Here is a 16588-nt window from a genome sequence, read left to right as displayed (position 1 = left end):
GTTATCTAAGTGCAAATAAGCTTTAAGAGATTGCTGTCAGTACCACAAGGGTGCTAGTGTATCAAACAAAGGGTACCACAGTTGATTTGTAAGCTTGATGTCATTTTTTAAAGGAAGAAGTCTCTGACTGAGGTACTTCTGATTCCCTCTCCTTCAGCTTACCCTTACTTTCACCTGGAGTTGCTGGAAAATGAGAAGTGTGTTGGGTCTGAGAGGAGGTTTACTCTCTGATGGACTCTTCTTTTTCCAGGTAGTTGAATTCTGTAATGCAAGTACTCACAACCAAGAAGCTCCAAACCTACAGAACCAAATTTGCAGCCTCAGAAGTGCGTGGGATGTGATGGCAGACTCTGCTGACTTCAAAGGCAGCCTTCCCTGGAAGGGTTCTGAGCTTCCACCTCCTCCCACTTTCACTGTTACACAGGCCAGTGACAAGGTGGTCTGTTTAGTGCTGGATGTGTCCAGCAAGATGGCAGAGGTAACATTTTGAATTAAAATGTGGTAAAGCATCATTTTTTTCTATTAGTCTTTAATCCTTTATATTTTCAGGGGTAAGGATAAGCATGGGGGAGTCTTAAGGTTTGGAACAGTCAAAGGCATTTTCTTGGGGATGAGAGGAATGAATTCAGAATGTGGGCCCCAGAAAGGAAGGATAAGACAAATAAGATGCACAGATAGTTCCTAACCTGCATTTTTGCTACTAATTGTGACTTTTCCCACCAAGACCCTTTTCTAAAACTCTGACATGCAACAAATAGCATCTGTCTGGTCACATTCTACTCACTGGTGAACATCCCTGGTGGAAGCAGTTGACCAAACTTGCAGCAGGCACAAATACCTACTGTGTGTGTGTGTGTGTGTGTGTGTTTTCCATGCCAGTGTGTACAGAACTTCTAGTTCAGTCATCTGACAATCTAGTAGCTCCTTGAAACCCACTCTGGAAAACTCTCTCTCTCAGAGTGGTTCAAGGCATAGTTTCTGGAATTAGGCAGGTGTATTTTAAGTCTTGGCTCTTCCACTTACTGTTTGTGTAATGAAGAATAAGATGACCTCTCTGAAGCAAAATTTTCTCATCTGTAAAACAGATAATAACACCTGCTTTCAGGAGAGTCAACTATTAAGTTTTTAGGAAACTTAAAATCCAGCTATTATTAAAAATTGAACTATGGGGATAGGGGTGTAGCTCAGTGGTAGAGCACATGCTTAGCATGTGCTAACCTGAGTTCAGTCCCCAGCACCACACACACACACACACACACACACACACACACACACACACAGAGAAAGAGAGAGAGATTTAAACTATGTAAACTTATGATTAAATAAAATACATCAAAATAACTAAATGCTCAAAACTCATAATTTTCTAATTTTCTTCTGCTATTTGTTATTTTTATCTATGGCCAGGATTGGCAAACTATTTCATTGGCCAAGTCTGACCCACCATGTATTTGTACATAGCTCACAAGAGTAATTTTAGACTTAAATAGTTAAGAAAAAATCAAGAGAATAATGTTTTATGGCACCTAAAAGTTACATGAAATTCAAATATCAGTGTCCATAAGTTGAGTTTGGAACATAGCAATTCATTTGTTATATATTTCCTATGCCCCTTTATTGCTGCAATAGCAGATTGAAGTACTTGTAACAGAGAATTAATGGCCCACAAAGCCTAAATTATTTACTATCTGGCCCTTTACCAAAAAAAAAAAAAAAAAAGAGTCTCTTGATCCCTTATCTTTCCATATGGGTTTGCTGCTTTGCTGCTAAACATATTTTCCCCCCTCTGCATTCAGTGATATCACTTTGATAACCTGATATCAGCCAGGGTAGGAATATGTATTCCATAGAAATTGGTAACTGCTACAAGTCAGAGCTCATTTTTTTTAGCCAGAAAGCCAGTTATTAAATATTTACCAGCATGTCACTATCCATTTTAATAAGTTTTTGAGGGGGAACAAATGAGACAATAAATATAAAATTTTTGGCTCATAATCAATAACTGTTAGTGTCATTTTTATTATAGTACTTGTCAAGGAGAGAATTTCTCCTGTCTTTATTCCTAGGATCAACAGTCAGAGAATGTTTGCCTCTTTTGTATTAGGAAATCCACTTCAGCAATCAGCATCTGGATAATGTGGACATGCTGCCTGCCTGCAGTTGAACAGGGCATGATTTCCCCAAATATGGTCTCTGTGTAATTTATATTGGCTCCCTGACCCTGTTGAGCAAGAATGAATGAAGAGGAAGGGAAAGATAATTGTATTTGAGAGAAGACCTAAAATAAGTAGAAAAGAAATGATCCCAAAGTAACAAGCTCATTGAACATTCATTCATCAAGTACTCACACAGTGCTGGCCTGGGCGGTAGGCACAGAGATGTCAAGAACAGGGTATCTGCCTTAAAACATAATACAAAGAGATACATGACACACACATGTGAATAAACATGTGTGATAGGTCTCCACTGAGGTGTGAGTCACTGTGGAGTAGCGACCAGGCCTCATCTGGGGCTGTGGAAGGGGGTGCTAGAGAAGGGCTTCACTGACAAGGTGCACCTGGAGTTGAATCTTGCATGATGAGTGGCATCTGGCTAGGTTGGATGAGATGAGGGAAGAAAAGGGAGGGTATTCCTGGAAAGGAAAGTGTGCGTGCAGGGGCCAAGAGGTAACATTAAAAGGAAGGCATTGATGGGTCTGGTTATAACTAACATTGAACTGACATGACCTGTTCAAGGACATGGGGGTTGGTAAGAAGTTCCAGGTTTCTGGCTTATTAGTTGGGAACAGAGGTCAAGATTAGGAATGAATTTACAGTATGTAGAGTTAGAGACATATATTGGGGCATTAAGATATGTGTGGGACTAAAATGTGTGAAATGGGGTCTGGGTATTAGAGGAACTGTTTGGATTGAAGGAAAAGATCACCATCATCCCTGATGAGGTCGTCAATGAAGCTCAGCTTGCTGCTCCTTTCTCTTTCCTCATAGCCTTCAAAACAAGTGACTGATGTGAATTAATCAGTAGTATCACCTGTACAAACCTGGCCACTGATATCACTTTATACTGTCATAAGTATTTCAGTCAATCCTCACAGCAATTCTAATGTACTAATCAGAAAAGATACTATTAACCTCACAATATGGATGAAGTGTCCAGCCTAAGAGGGCCACCATAAAAGAGGGTAGCAACATAGAGGTAGACATCGGGTCCCTTGATTGTTACTCCTCTCCACCACAGGGTTTCTTTGCAATGTTGCCTCTTACCTGCACTGAATTTTAAAAGAAGTGGTTACAAATCTAGACTCAATTTGTGCTGAGATGTAGAGAAATAGTGAAGATATGTGTTCTTATTTTAAAGAGCTAGCTTGTTCCAAACCATCCCTTCTTCCCTGCAAACATGCATTTTGAACCTGCAATTAATAGAACAATATTCTAGTAGTATGTCACTCTTTAAAACTCAAAAAACTATAATGCAACATCTCTAAAGAATTAGTCGAGACATTTGCTAATTGAATTACTTAGTTCATACTTTTGTCTACAAATCAGACATTGTCATCTGTTTTTTTTTTTTTTTCCTTTTTGGGATGTAGGCTGACAGACTCCTCCAACTGCAACAAGCAGCTGAATTTTACTTGATGCAGATTGTTGAAATTCATTCTTTTGTGGGCATTGTGAGTTTCGATGGTAAAGGAGAGATCCGAGCCCAGCTACATCAAATTAATAGTGATGATGACCGAAAGCTGCTGGTTTCCTATCTGCCTACCACTGTGTCAGCTGAAGCAGAAACCAGTATCTGCTCAGGGCTTAAAAAAGGATTTGAGGTACAGTAGAGTATCCTAAGCTCCATCACCATTATTATTCTTTCCTTCATTTTGTTTCTGAGGTTCTTTCTAATTAGGGGTAATCTATTACCATGTGGTTACTACAGCCTCAGCTATGGGAGAGCAATGATGGATTATCCGTAAAATCCCAGGACAATGTCTTGTTCATCTTGAAAAGTACTCAGCATGTAATGGTTGCTTGGTAAATGCTTATTGAAGGAATGAACAAATAAATGAATACCATGGCCAAGAATGAGAGACAATATCTGAGCACCTTTAAAACTGTTCCTATTTATTCTGAGTCTGTCCCAGCTGTAGCCAGAGTTACCCTTGGTTTTTCTAGTCAAAATGAGTATGTTTCTGACATTCAGGAATGTCAGAGTCTTTCTAAAAGAGCATCTGAGCTGCAGCCATGTGTCAAGCATCTGGTAGCAAGCAAAACCTCAGGCTGCCTATAGCCAAGTTATGTCTCCACTTAGACTGTCCACTGATGTCTCATGATTAAAAAATACTTAGAGGCTGAGGGTAGAGCACATGCTTTGTATGTATGAAGTTCTGGATTTAATCCCCAGTGCCCAAACCACCACCACCAATTGATGCCTTGGTTTCATCCCCAAGAGACTGATTTCATTGTTCTGGGGGTGATCTGATCATTAAAAAATTTTAAATCTCTTTATGTAATCCTCATATGTAGCCATGGTTGAGAAACACTGCTCTAAGCACTTGCTGGGTCTCAGAGGCAAGGTTCTCATTCAGTGACAAAGCCCATATCCTCTATGGTGGACACTGTTCTTAACTATGGACACATCGTGGTGCTGGAACAAGAAAAGTGCCTGCCCACAAGCAACTTGGCAGTGGCACATGGGGTGACGAGTGCTGTGCCTGGGTGAGGTGAGGACTGAGTGGGGATGGCACAGAGTGTGAAGATTCATGGAAGACCTCCAAAAGGCATGTGTCCCACTGTTAAGGAATTTAGACTGAGAGTGAATTCTCCTGCTAAATAAGACAGTTTGAACTTTATTTCCTTTGAAATGACTGATATTTTATGTTCAGGTGGTTGAAAAACTGAATGGCAAAACCTATGGCTCTGTGATGATATTAGTGACCAGTGGAGGTGACGAGCACATTGGCAACTGCTTGCTCACAGTGCTCAGCAGTGGGTCAACCGTCCACTCCATTGTCCTGGGCTCCTCTGCGGTGGGAAACCTGGAGGAATTATCCCATGTTACTGGTAATACATTTCTAAAAACTTATCTGTTAGAGTGTATCTTTTAAACTCGAATTTTCAAAACACAATCATGAAACTCACATTATTTGGCTTAATTGAAAAAATAGAAAATGTTTTCTTAAAAGTATACAACAAAACATTGATAAAATTTTGTTGATTTTGTTTTTATATTTTTATTTAGAATGTCCAAATTAAAGGTGTCCAATAAAAATATATTTGCATAATTTCTTTGTTAAACCAGCCTAAGGATGTATAATCATGGAGCTAAAAAACATGTTTAAGACTAACTACACTAACATCCATAATAGGGATGTGTACAGTATTGTGAGTTACATATCCTTTTAATTCTGATGAAGCACTGATAAACTTATATTCCTTATATTTGATAAAAAAATGAGTATGCTGATTTTACTATTGAAAATTAGGACTTATTGAATTATTTCTGAAAGTGGTGTTTTCAGAACATAAATATAAATATATAGCAATATAGATAGCAATTAACCTAAGTTATCTAGTAGTTGCCATGATCCCAAACTATTCAATAAGCACTTATTTAGTTTTGACATAATGGGAAGAATCCTAGGCCTGGACAATACAGCTGTGAACAGAGCAGATAAAACTAACCCCTACGGCCACTTACTGTGCAGCTAGCTATACAAGATATCACACAGTATATCAAGCTCAGCTCCAACCCTCCTGAAACTAGTACTCCAATACAAAGAAAGTTTGTTGGGAAAGGTCTATCTTTTTGTTTGTTTTATTTTATCCTATATAGTTAATTTCCCAATTTCTATTTCAGGAGGTTTAAAGTTTTACGTTCCAGATAAATCAAACTCTAATAGCATGATTGATGCTTTCAGTAGAATTTCCTCTGGAACTGGAGACCTTTTTCAACAGAGCATTCAGGTCAGCATTTCTTCAATGTTGCATTCATTGATGCAGGGGAGGGAAAGCTAGGGAAACAGATGAATTGTACCAACTGTTCCATTCACTTCATTGGAGTATGTAATCATCTGTGTGTAGAAGGCTTTTACTGAGCTTCTTGGTGTTGCAAGAGCCAGGTGATGCCTGTACTTCTTTAGGAGCCATTTTCTATAATTACTACTTCTGTTTTTCAAGGTCTGTGAAAAAGCTTACTTCTTTGTGACTCAAAGTGCAAGTGGGGGTGGGGGAGTGGGTTGGTGCAAAACCCAAAAGAAATATAGGGAACTGTATTTAGTTTCAATTCCATGATAAATTCCCACCGACCAGATGGTATTTTACTTTTGCTTCTTTACTAATTAAGCCGTTTTTAAAAGGATTGATATTTTCTAATTATTTTAAATATCCTAGACATAACTGAATAATGTTTTGAACAGAATTTCATCTTCAGTTTCCTTACAGATGGTGAGTGAATCTGCCAAGTTAATAACTTGATGTAAACAATGAACTCAGTACATTGTTAGGAAATATTTAACATGAAGGTGATATGTACACAGAAAAGGCAATAACCACCTTATTAGAAGTAAAAAAAAAAAATGCCCAAGACATATTGTAATCAGATTCTCTAAGGTTAAAGATAAAGAGATGATTCATAAAGTAGCAAGTGAAGAGAAACAAATAACACATAAGGTGTCCCAATTTGTCTGACAATAGACTTAGCAGAAACCTTATAGGCCAAAGAATGGCATGAGATGTCACAATATAGAAGATAAAAACTTTAAACCCAAAGTCCTCTACCCAGCTTTAGAAATGAAGTTACAAAATAAAGACGTTCCCAAGCAATAGCTGAAAGAGTATATGTCCACCAGACCTGTCATAGAAAATGCTAAATAGAGTTCTTCAAACTGGAAGATAGAGATCTTCATGAGTAAGAGGAAAACATCAGAAGGTTGACTATACAGATGTATTTAGAATCCTCTAATATTGTAAACATGGAACACAAACCATTCCTATCTGTAGTATGAGAGCTAAAATATAAAATAACTTATAATAGGCATATTAATAAAATAAGAGATAGGCAATAGAGAAAGATGTAAAATTGAATATCAAAAATCCAAATTGTGGGAAGGAATGGAGTGAAAGCGCAGAGTTTCATTAGTCTGTTTTTTTCTCCTTTTTTGGTTTATTTTCTTATCTTTTAACTGTTATTTGCTCTCATTTTAAAATGGCTTATTATTAAAAATGTATTTCATAAGCTTCATGGTAATTATAAAGCAAAAATCTGTAACAGACAAACCAAAGGTAATAAGCAAGGAATCAGAACACACTAGTAAACCACTTAACCTCAAAGGAAGACTGACTATAAGGGAGGAAAAAAAGAAAAAAGAAAAATAGTAAAACTAGAAAACAAGTTACAAAATGTGGTAGTAAGACTTTACCTATTAATAATTACATTAAAAGGATTAAATTCTCCAATTAAAAGGCATAGAGTGATTAAATAGATTTTTAAAAAAAGACCCAGCTATATGTTGCTCACAGAAAACTTATTTCACCTCTAAGGAAATACATAGACAGAATGAACAGACAGAATAAGATATCCCATGCAAACTGAATCCAAAAGAAAGCGAGAGTATCTATACTCACATCTAATCAAAGAGATCTTTAAATCAAAAGCAGTAAAAAATAGATAAGGAATATCATTATATAATGATAAAAGGGTCAACTCAGCAAGAGTAAGTAACAATCCTTACTATGTTCACACCTAATATCAGAGCACCCAAATAAAAGCAAATATTAAAAGACCCCAAATGAGAGACAGATCCCAATACAAGACTAGTATCGAATTTAATACCATATGATCAATCCAGACAGAAGATCAACAAGGAAATAGCAGAGTTAAACTTCACCCTAGATCAAACAAGCCTAATAGACATCCGAAGGGCTTTCCACAGAACAACTGCAGAAGGCACATTCTTCGCAACAGCACATGCCACATTCAGGATATGTTGGGCCACAGAACAAGTCTCAACAAATTTTTAAAAGTTTTAATCACATTGAGTATATTTTCTAATTTTAGTGCAATAAAATAGAAGTCAATATAAAGAAAAGCTTTGGAAATTATTCATATACAAGGAAATTAAACAACTTACTCTGGGACAACCAACGGATCAAGTAAAAAAAATCAAGAAATTTAAAAATTTCTTGAAACAAATGAAAATGGAAATATAACATACCAAAACCTATGTGATACAGCAAAAGCAATGCTAAGAAGGAAGCTTAAAGCAATAAATTTATATCAAGAAGCAGAAAGTTCTCAAATCAACAACCAATTAATGCATCTCAAGAAACTAGGAAAACAAGAACAAATCAAACCTCAAATTAGTAGAAGGAAAGAAATAATGTAATAAAGACCAGAGACAGGAAGGAGAGAAGGCCAGAAAGAGAAAAGAAATAAATAATAAAGATCAGAGCAGAAATAAATGCAATGGAGACTAAAAAAAAAATACAAAAGATTAAGGAAATAAAGAGCTGTTCTTCAAAAAGGAAAAGCAAAAGAGAAATAGCCTTAGCTAGACTAATAAAAATTGAGGGGGCTGGGGATGTGGCTCAAGCGGTAGCGCACTCGCCTGGCATGCGTGCGGCCCGGGTTCAATCCTCAGCACCACATACAAACAAAGATGTTGTGTCCGCTGATAACTAAAAAATAAATATTAAAAATTCTAAAAAAAAAATTGAGGGAAGACTTAAATAAATAAAATCAGAAATAAAAAGGGAGACATGGCAGCTGACACCGAACAAATACACAGATTCATCAGAGATTACTGTGAACAACTATCAACAAATCCGATAACCTAAGAGAAATGGACACTTTTCTAGACACATACCAAGATTAAATCACGATAGTAAATGACATAAGCCAGGCACAGAAAGATAAGTAGCACATGATCTCACTCATAGGTGGAATATAAAAAAGCTGATCTCATAGAAGATGAGGGTGGAATGGTGGTTACCAGAGGCCATAGAGAGTAGGGGAGAGGGAGAAATGGGAAGAGGTTGATTGTTGCGTAGTAAATTTTCGTTAGGAGTAAGAGGTTCTGGTGTGCTAGTGCATAGCAGTGTAATTATAGACATTGACAGTGTATGATATATTTCAAAGGACTAGAAGAAAGGATTTTGAGTGTTTTCACCCTAAAGAAATGATAAATTCAGAGATAAAATGTTTTACCTGAGTTAAAAATTACAGTGTATACTTATATCAACATATCATATGGTGCTCCATAAATAAGTGCAATTTTTATGTTTTTATCAGTTAAAATAAATTTAAATTAAAAAAGATAAAGTAAAAATGTGAGTTATAAATGACATATATGTTATAGATAGATTAGACTATAATCAATTCTCTTGCCAATTCCCCATAATCTTTATACCCTGTTATTTCCTCTTTAACATGGTATAAAACCAACTGTCAAAAAAACATGAAAACCAAATTTAATATGAAATAGTCTTCATATGGTCTCAAATTAGTCTTAGCATTCCCAACATTGGCTGCTGCTCCCTATTGTTTGCATATCATTAGTTCTCCTAGGGCAGAAGCCACCTCTAAAGTCCCTTCAGCAGCCCAGGGCCCAGTAGAGAGTACAGCATAGCCATTGGCAGCCTACAAACTGATCCATGATACCTTTGCTGCCATTCGCTAATATGATTTTTCTAGGTTTGAGCAATTTTACAGTATTTTAATGTTTTTAATAAATGTAATTTAAAAATTATTTACAGACTTGTATCTATTGCGAATACCCAGTATATATATATATATGATGGAATATTATTCAGCAATAAAAGAGAATAAAATCATGGCATTTGCAGGTAAATGGATGAAGTTAGAGAAAATAATGCTAAGTGAAGTTAGCCAATCCCAAAAATCCAAATGCCAAATGTTTTCCTTGATAAAAGGAGGCTGATTTATAGTGGGATAGGAAGTGGGAGTATGGGAGGAATAGACAAACTCTAGATAGGGCAGAGGAGTTGGAGGGAAAGGGAGGGGAATAGGGTTATTAATGATGGTGGAATGTGATGATCATTATTATCCTAAGTACATATATGAAGACACAAACTGGTGTGAATATACTTTGTATACAACCAGAGATATGAAAAATTGTGCTCTATATGTGTAATAAGAATTGTAATGCATTCTGCTGTCATATATATAAAAAAAGAATAATGAAAGGATACTTGCATTAACAACAACAAAATATTTTAGCACCACTTATATAATATTTTGTTTTGGAAAAGCATTTTTATATGAAAATTTTATATGTCAAAATTAAATGTTTTTATTCTTGCAAATTTGTTTTTGTTTGTCAAAAAAGTCAAGAAAAAGGAGAAATGATCATTTATACACTAGAAACTTTCACATATATATTCTTTTTAACAGCTTGAAAGCATGGGTGAAAATGTTAGCCCTTATCATCAATTGAAAAACACTGTGACTGTGGATAACAGTGTGGGCAATGACACTATCTTCCTAGTCATGTGGCAGACCAGTGGTCCCCCTGAGATTCTATTACTTGATCCTACTGGAAGAAAATACTACATGAATAATTTTATCATCAATGAGGCTTTTCGGACAGCCAGCCTTTTGATCCCAGGATATGCCAAGGTAGGTGTTAAGGAATTATTTATAACAACACACATTTATAACAACATTTAGCCAATTGACTTTCAATTGAATCACATTATTAAATTTAGTGTGTGAATGAGATTTTATTTTGATATATCAAAACTTTAAATTTTATGAAAAATTTTTGTAGATGTTAAAAACTTAAGAGGAGCAACTAAAATATATTTAGAACTTCACATAAAAACTTCTAACTCGAACAGTGGAAATTAGTATTTCTACTAGTAGTACAAATAATTTTTTTCTAGTTTACATCCTTCTTTATGTAATCCATATGGACATACTTTTCTATATGCTTAGGAAAAATTCTCTACTTAAAACTTATAACATGAACAATGCAATACACATGCTTTTGAGTACCTGCTTGATCTTGTAGGTGATTTACAAAGAGATGCCATGAAAGGAGTAAGTAACAAGGCACTATCAGAGCATACAGAAGGGTGGGAAGGAGAAATGCTTTCTGGAAGTGAGGACTTTAAAATGGAAATATGGGGAATAAAGGGGCCACAAGGTAGGTACAGCACATAGAGAGGCTCAGAGAAAAATAACATTGCTGTTCGTAGTACTGCAAGTAGTTCAATATAGATGAACTGCAATGGCACATTGCCTGGGAATGCATGTAAAGGAGGAAGTAGGGAATAAAGAGCCACATCAGCAAGAGCTTTGCAGAATAAAGGTAGGAGGGGCTTAAATCCTGATGGTGAAGGGGAACCACTGAAAGTTTTAAGCAGGGCAGTAGTTTGATTAGATCAGCTCTTGTACTGCCTGAACTCAGTGCCTTATCACACACTATCCCTGCCTCCATCGCTGTTGGCAATCTCTTAACTGGCCTTGACTCTAACTGGCATCCCTCCAATTCTTCACCTCCTTCAGAGTGATCCTTCTGAAATGCAAACCTGATCAACCTTTCTTGACCTTCCTCTCAATTACTTTATGCTCTGATCCTATTGAACTTTTCTGCAGCTCATTGTATTCTTTTCACATCTGTGCACAAGGGCAAACACTATTCCTTTTTCTTGCTCCATTTGCCCAACCCCTTAGTCTGGATTAGGTGCCCTGTATCAAAACACCATAGAAATATTTTTGATGTGGAGATTCCTGACATTCATCTGTTACTAATGTTATGATTCCAAAACAAGAATAGATAGGTCATCTTAATGCTCAAATGAGACTTCACTAGAAAATGGCAAAGCACATGAATTCCATCAAAGAAGACTGTGCAGGTGATGGCATCTAAACTCCTGACCCTTAAGATTTTAGATGTATGCTTTAAAATTGTTAATTTTTCCCCTCACATTTTATAAAACAAAAACCCTTTGTTTGCAGCCGGGGCACTGGATATACACCCTGAACAATACACACCATTCTCCTCAGGCCCTGAAAGTGACAGTGGCCTCCCGTGCCTCCAGCTCCACTGTGCCCCCAGCCACTGTGGAAGCCTTTGTGGAAAGAGATAGCACCTATTTTCCTCATCCCGTGATAATTTATGCAAATGTAAAAAGAGGGTTTTACCCCATTCTTAATGCCACGGTTACAGCGATGGTTGAGCCAGAGATTGGAGATCCTGTCATGCTGAAACTTTCCGACGATGGAGCAGGTAATGAGGAATGTCATGGTGCTCTACATGTTCACGAGAGTTGCCACATATGGTGAAGTTGCATTGATATAAGCCTACTTAAATTTCTTTAATTCAATTATTTTTATTTTTCCATCTCAAATTTTCATAGAATCACTGATACACTAAATAGCTGCAGGCTAATTTGAGAAAATAGTCTCTATGAGGCTCTTCAGAGTGACCGTATCTTGATTGTAAAAAGATTGAAGGAAGCCACTCAACTCCTTGGTCTTGGCTTCCACATGGCCAGTGACATCGGACACTCTTGCTTCATAAGGTCACTCATGAACAAAATCGTGCATCATTATGATGTGCCCGTATTTCTCTCAGAGTGAACAGTTTTACTGGTTCACTGAAATAATTAGATGGGACAGCTAAAAAAATAGCAAATGAAAACTCAAGAAGGGATATGCAGTGACAGTTAAGCCATATTTTCCCTTTGGACCCAGTTGTGAAAAAAAAAATCGAAAATTGAACTGTGACTCATGAGATGGCTCTAGACTATTCTTTGGCCAGGTGGCTGAGTTGACAAGAGGACACAGCACATCTTTGGCAATGCCTTTGATGTGTGTGACTTGGTCCCAAAGAAGACCAGACCAGCAGGTTAGTGGAATCAAAATAGAGATTTCCCCACCACTGGGAATACCAAGTAAAATAAGAAATGCTAATTCAAAGCTCTTGTTCTGCATAAATGGAATTCAGAGCTTCTCTGAATTCCATTTATGCAGTATGGATAGCAGAGAATCTGACCAGGCAGACAGCAGCACTTGGACTCTTTCTGACTAATTTTTTAAACTCTTTTGTTGTTCCTCATTTCTTGTTTCCCATTCTGTTCTTTTCCTAAACTAAATTCTCAGAATGATAATAGACCCTGAAGTCTATATTGGTAGTCCCAAATATTTAATGTACTAATAAAATCACATACCTCTGCTCTGTTATTTTAAGTTGATTTTTTTTCAAGATTCTTGGTTTTGGCAGCCCTTTTGTAGTGCAGCTAGCTTACCACAGCAATCATGTATGACATTTATGAACAAAGTTCATTCAGAGGACTGTACTTCAATTTCATCTCAGGGGGATACCAAGAAGTTTTCTTGTTTGCCTGTTGGAATGGAGACAAATGAACGTCTTATGTTCTGATTGCTTATGCAGGGCCCGAGCTTTCATTTTGTAGTGTACAGTCCAAATATGCACAGAATGTTTTTCCCTTGCTCCAGCCTGTGAACTGGCCTGGAGAATAGATCCTGTTCTCTTAGGGAAAGTCACCTGATTGAATTCAATAGGCTTTTATATTCATTCCCTGAATCATTTCATTTGTTTGAAAAATGCTACTTAGACATTAAGTGTAAATTAAGTCTTTATCCCAACACTCAACACACATGTGCATAGTTGTCTAATACTTTCTGTAATGGAAGCAGTATTTATCTGCAAAGTAAAATTAATGAATAACAATAAATTGTATTTACAAAATGATTTATAATGTAACAGTGTACTTTCTCATGCATACTCTCAGGTAACTATCACAGCAACCCTCTATGATAAGTTATCCCATTTTATAGAAATAAAAGTGAGATATTAAGCTTCAAACCTACTAAGTGGCAGATCCACATCTTAAAACCAGCTTTCTTAACTCTCAAGCCAATGGTCTTTCCCCATTTCTTTCTGCCTCAGCGATTAACAGAGCTGGCAGTGCTGACTGTGTGATGGAGATATTTTTCTTTGAATTTCTCAACAATGTTAAACCATCTTATTAATCATTAAATCACTAAATACTATACTCTTATTTATTTCTAATAGAAAAAATTGCTAATAAATACTATACTCTTATTTATTTCCAATAGAAAAAAAATTGCTAAATCTACCTTGATAATAAGATGTTTAGCACTTATTTTACTTAAATATACTCTGCTTTTCTCATGTTAAGGAGCCTGCTTCTGCAGTAGGAAAGAGGAAGATTCTACTTTTTTTTTTTTTCTGGGCTACTTTTCAGAAGTTTGCACATAATTTTTATTTTTTTTTAGTGGTTGATATTTTAACACTTTATTTTATTTTATTTTTTTTATTGGTTGTTCACAACATTACAAAGCTCTTGATATATCATATTTCATACATTAGATTGAAGTGGGTTATGAACCCCCAATTTTACCCCAAATGCAGATTGCAGAATCACGTCGGTTACACATCCACAATTTTACATAATGCCCTATTAGTAACTGTTGTATTCTGCTACCTTTCCTATACCCTACTATCCCCCCTCCCCTCCCCTCCCATCTTCTCTCTCTACCCCATGTACTGTAATTCATTTCTCTCCTTGTTTATTTTCCCATTCCCCTCACAACCTCTTATATGTAATTTTGTATAGCAATGAGGGTCTCCCTTCATTTCCATGCAATTTCCCTTTTCTCTCCCTTTCCCTCCCATCTCATGTCTCTGTTTAATGTTAATCTTTTCTTCCTGCTCTTCCTCCCTGCTCTGTTCATAGTTGCTCTCATTATATCAAAGAAGACATTTGGTATTTGTTTTTTAGGGATTGGCTAGCTTCACTAAGCATAATCTGCTCTACTGCCATCCATTTCCCTGCAAATTCTATGATTTTGTCATTTTTTATTGCTGCATAGTACTCCATTGTGTATAGATGCCACATTTTTTTTATCCATTCATCTATTGAAGGGTATCTGGGTTGGTTCCACAGTCTAGTTATTGTGAATTGTGCTGCTATGAACATCGATGTGGCAGTATCCCTGTAGCATGCTCTTTTAAGGTCTTCAGGGAATAGTCCGAGAAGGGCAATAGCAGGGTCAAATGGTGGTTCCATTCCCAGCTTTCCCAGGAATCTCCAAACTGCTTTCCAAATTGGCCGCACCAATTTGCAGTCCCACCAGCAATGTACAAGTGTACCCTTTTCTCCACATCCTCGCCAGCACTTGTTGTTGTTTGACTTCATAGTGGCTGCCAATCTTACTGGAGTGAGATGGTATCTTAGGGTGGTTTTGATTTGCATTTCTCTGACTGCTAGAGATGGTGAGCATTTTTTCATGTACTTGTTGATTGATTGTATATCCTCCTCTGAGAAGTGTCTGTTCAGGTCCTTGGCCCATTTGTTGATTGGGTTATTTGTTATCTTATTGTCTAATTTTTTGAGTTCTTTGTATACTCTGGATATTAGGGCTCTATCTGAAGTGTGAGGAGTAAAAATTTGTTCCCAGGATGTAGGCTCCCTATTTACCTCTCTTATTGTTTCTCTTGCTGAGAAAAAACTTTTTAGTTTAAGTAAGTCCCATTTATTGATTCTTGTTATTAACTCTTGTGCTATGGGTGTCCTATTAAGGAATTTGGAGCCCGACCCCACAATATGTAGATCTGAGCCAACTTTTTCTTCTATCAGACGCAGAATCTCTGATTTGATATCAAGCTCCTTGATCCATTTTGAGTTAACTTTTGTGCATGGCGAGAGGAGGGGATTCAGTTTCATTTTGTTGCATATGGATTTCCAGTTTTCCCAACACCATTTGTTGAAGATGCTGTCCTTCCTCCATTGCATGCTTTTACCCCTTTATCAAATATAAGATAGTTGTAACTTTGTGGATTAGTCTCTGTGTCCTCTATTCTATACCATTGGTCCACCCGTCTGTTTTGGTACCAGTTCCATGCTGTTTTTGTCACTATTGCTCTGTAATATAGTTTGAAATCTGGTATCGCTATACTGCCTGATTCACACTTCCTGTTTAGAATTGCTTTTGCTATTCTGGGTCTTTTATTTTTCCATATGAATTTCATGATTGCTTTATCTATTTCTACAAGAAATGCCGTTGGGATTTTGATTGGCATTGCATTAAACCTATAGAGAACTTTTGGTAATGTCGCCATTTTGATGATGTTAGTTCTGCCTATCCATGAACAGGGTATATTTTTCCATCTTCTAAGATCTTCTTCTACTTCTCTCTTTAGGGTTCTGTAGTTTTCATTGTATAAATCTTTCACCTCTTTTGTTAGGTTGATTCCCAAGTATTTTATTTTTTTTGAGGATATTGTGAATGGAGTGTTTTTCCTCATTTCCATTTCAGAAGTTTTGTTGCTGATATACAGAAATGCCTTTGATTTATATGTGTTGATTTTATATCCTGCCACTTTGCTGAATTCATTTATTAGTTCTAATAGTTTCTTTGTAGACCCTTTTGGGTCTTCTAGGTATAGAATCATGTCATCTGCAAATAGTGATAATTTAATTTCTTCTTTTCCTATTTTTATGCCTTTAATTTCTTTCGTCTGTCTAATTGCTCTGGCCAGTGTTTCGAGAACTATATTGAATAGAAGTGGTGATAGAGGGCATCC

General features: G+C 36.6%; 1 protein-coding gene across 1 annotated transcript in view; it reads left to right on the top strand.

The window, feature by feature from the left end:
* LOC308656598 (calcium-activated chloride channel regulator 2-like) overlaps positions 1-16588 on the top strand; it is a gene marked incomplete at its 3' end in the record, with an annotated part of 38152 nt that overhangs the window by 10801 nt on the left and 10763 nt on the right. Inside the window, exons 6-11 of the mRNA XM_081307841.1 lie at positions 251-478; positions 3590-3820; positions 4874-5051; positions 5848-5954; positions 10402-10626; positions 11971-12241. Of these exons, the coding sequence (XP_081163967.1) occupies positions 251-478; positions 3590-3820; positions 4874-5051; positions 5848-5954; positions 10402-10626; positions 11971-12241 (1240 nt within the window). The remainder of the gene's footprint in view (positions 1-250; positions 479-3589; positions 3821-4873; positions 5052-5847; positions 5955-10401; positions 10627-11970; positions 12242-16588) is intronic.

Source organism: Spermophilus citellus, assembly GCF_964194105.1.
Source record: "Spermophilus citellus genome assembly, chromosome: 9".
Lineage (NCBI taxonomy): Eukaryota > Metazoa > Chordata > Mammalia > Rodentia > Sciuridae > Spermophilus > Spermophilus citellus.
This window is presented reverse-complemented; position numbering and strand designations above follow the sequence as displayed.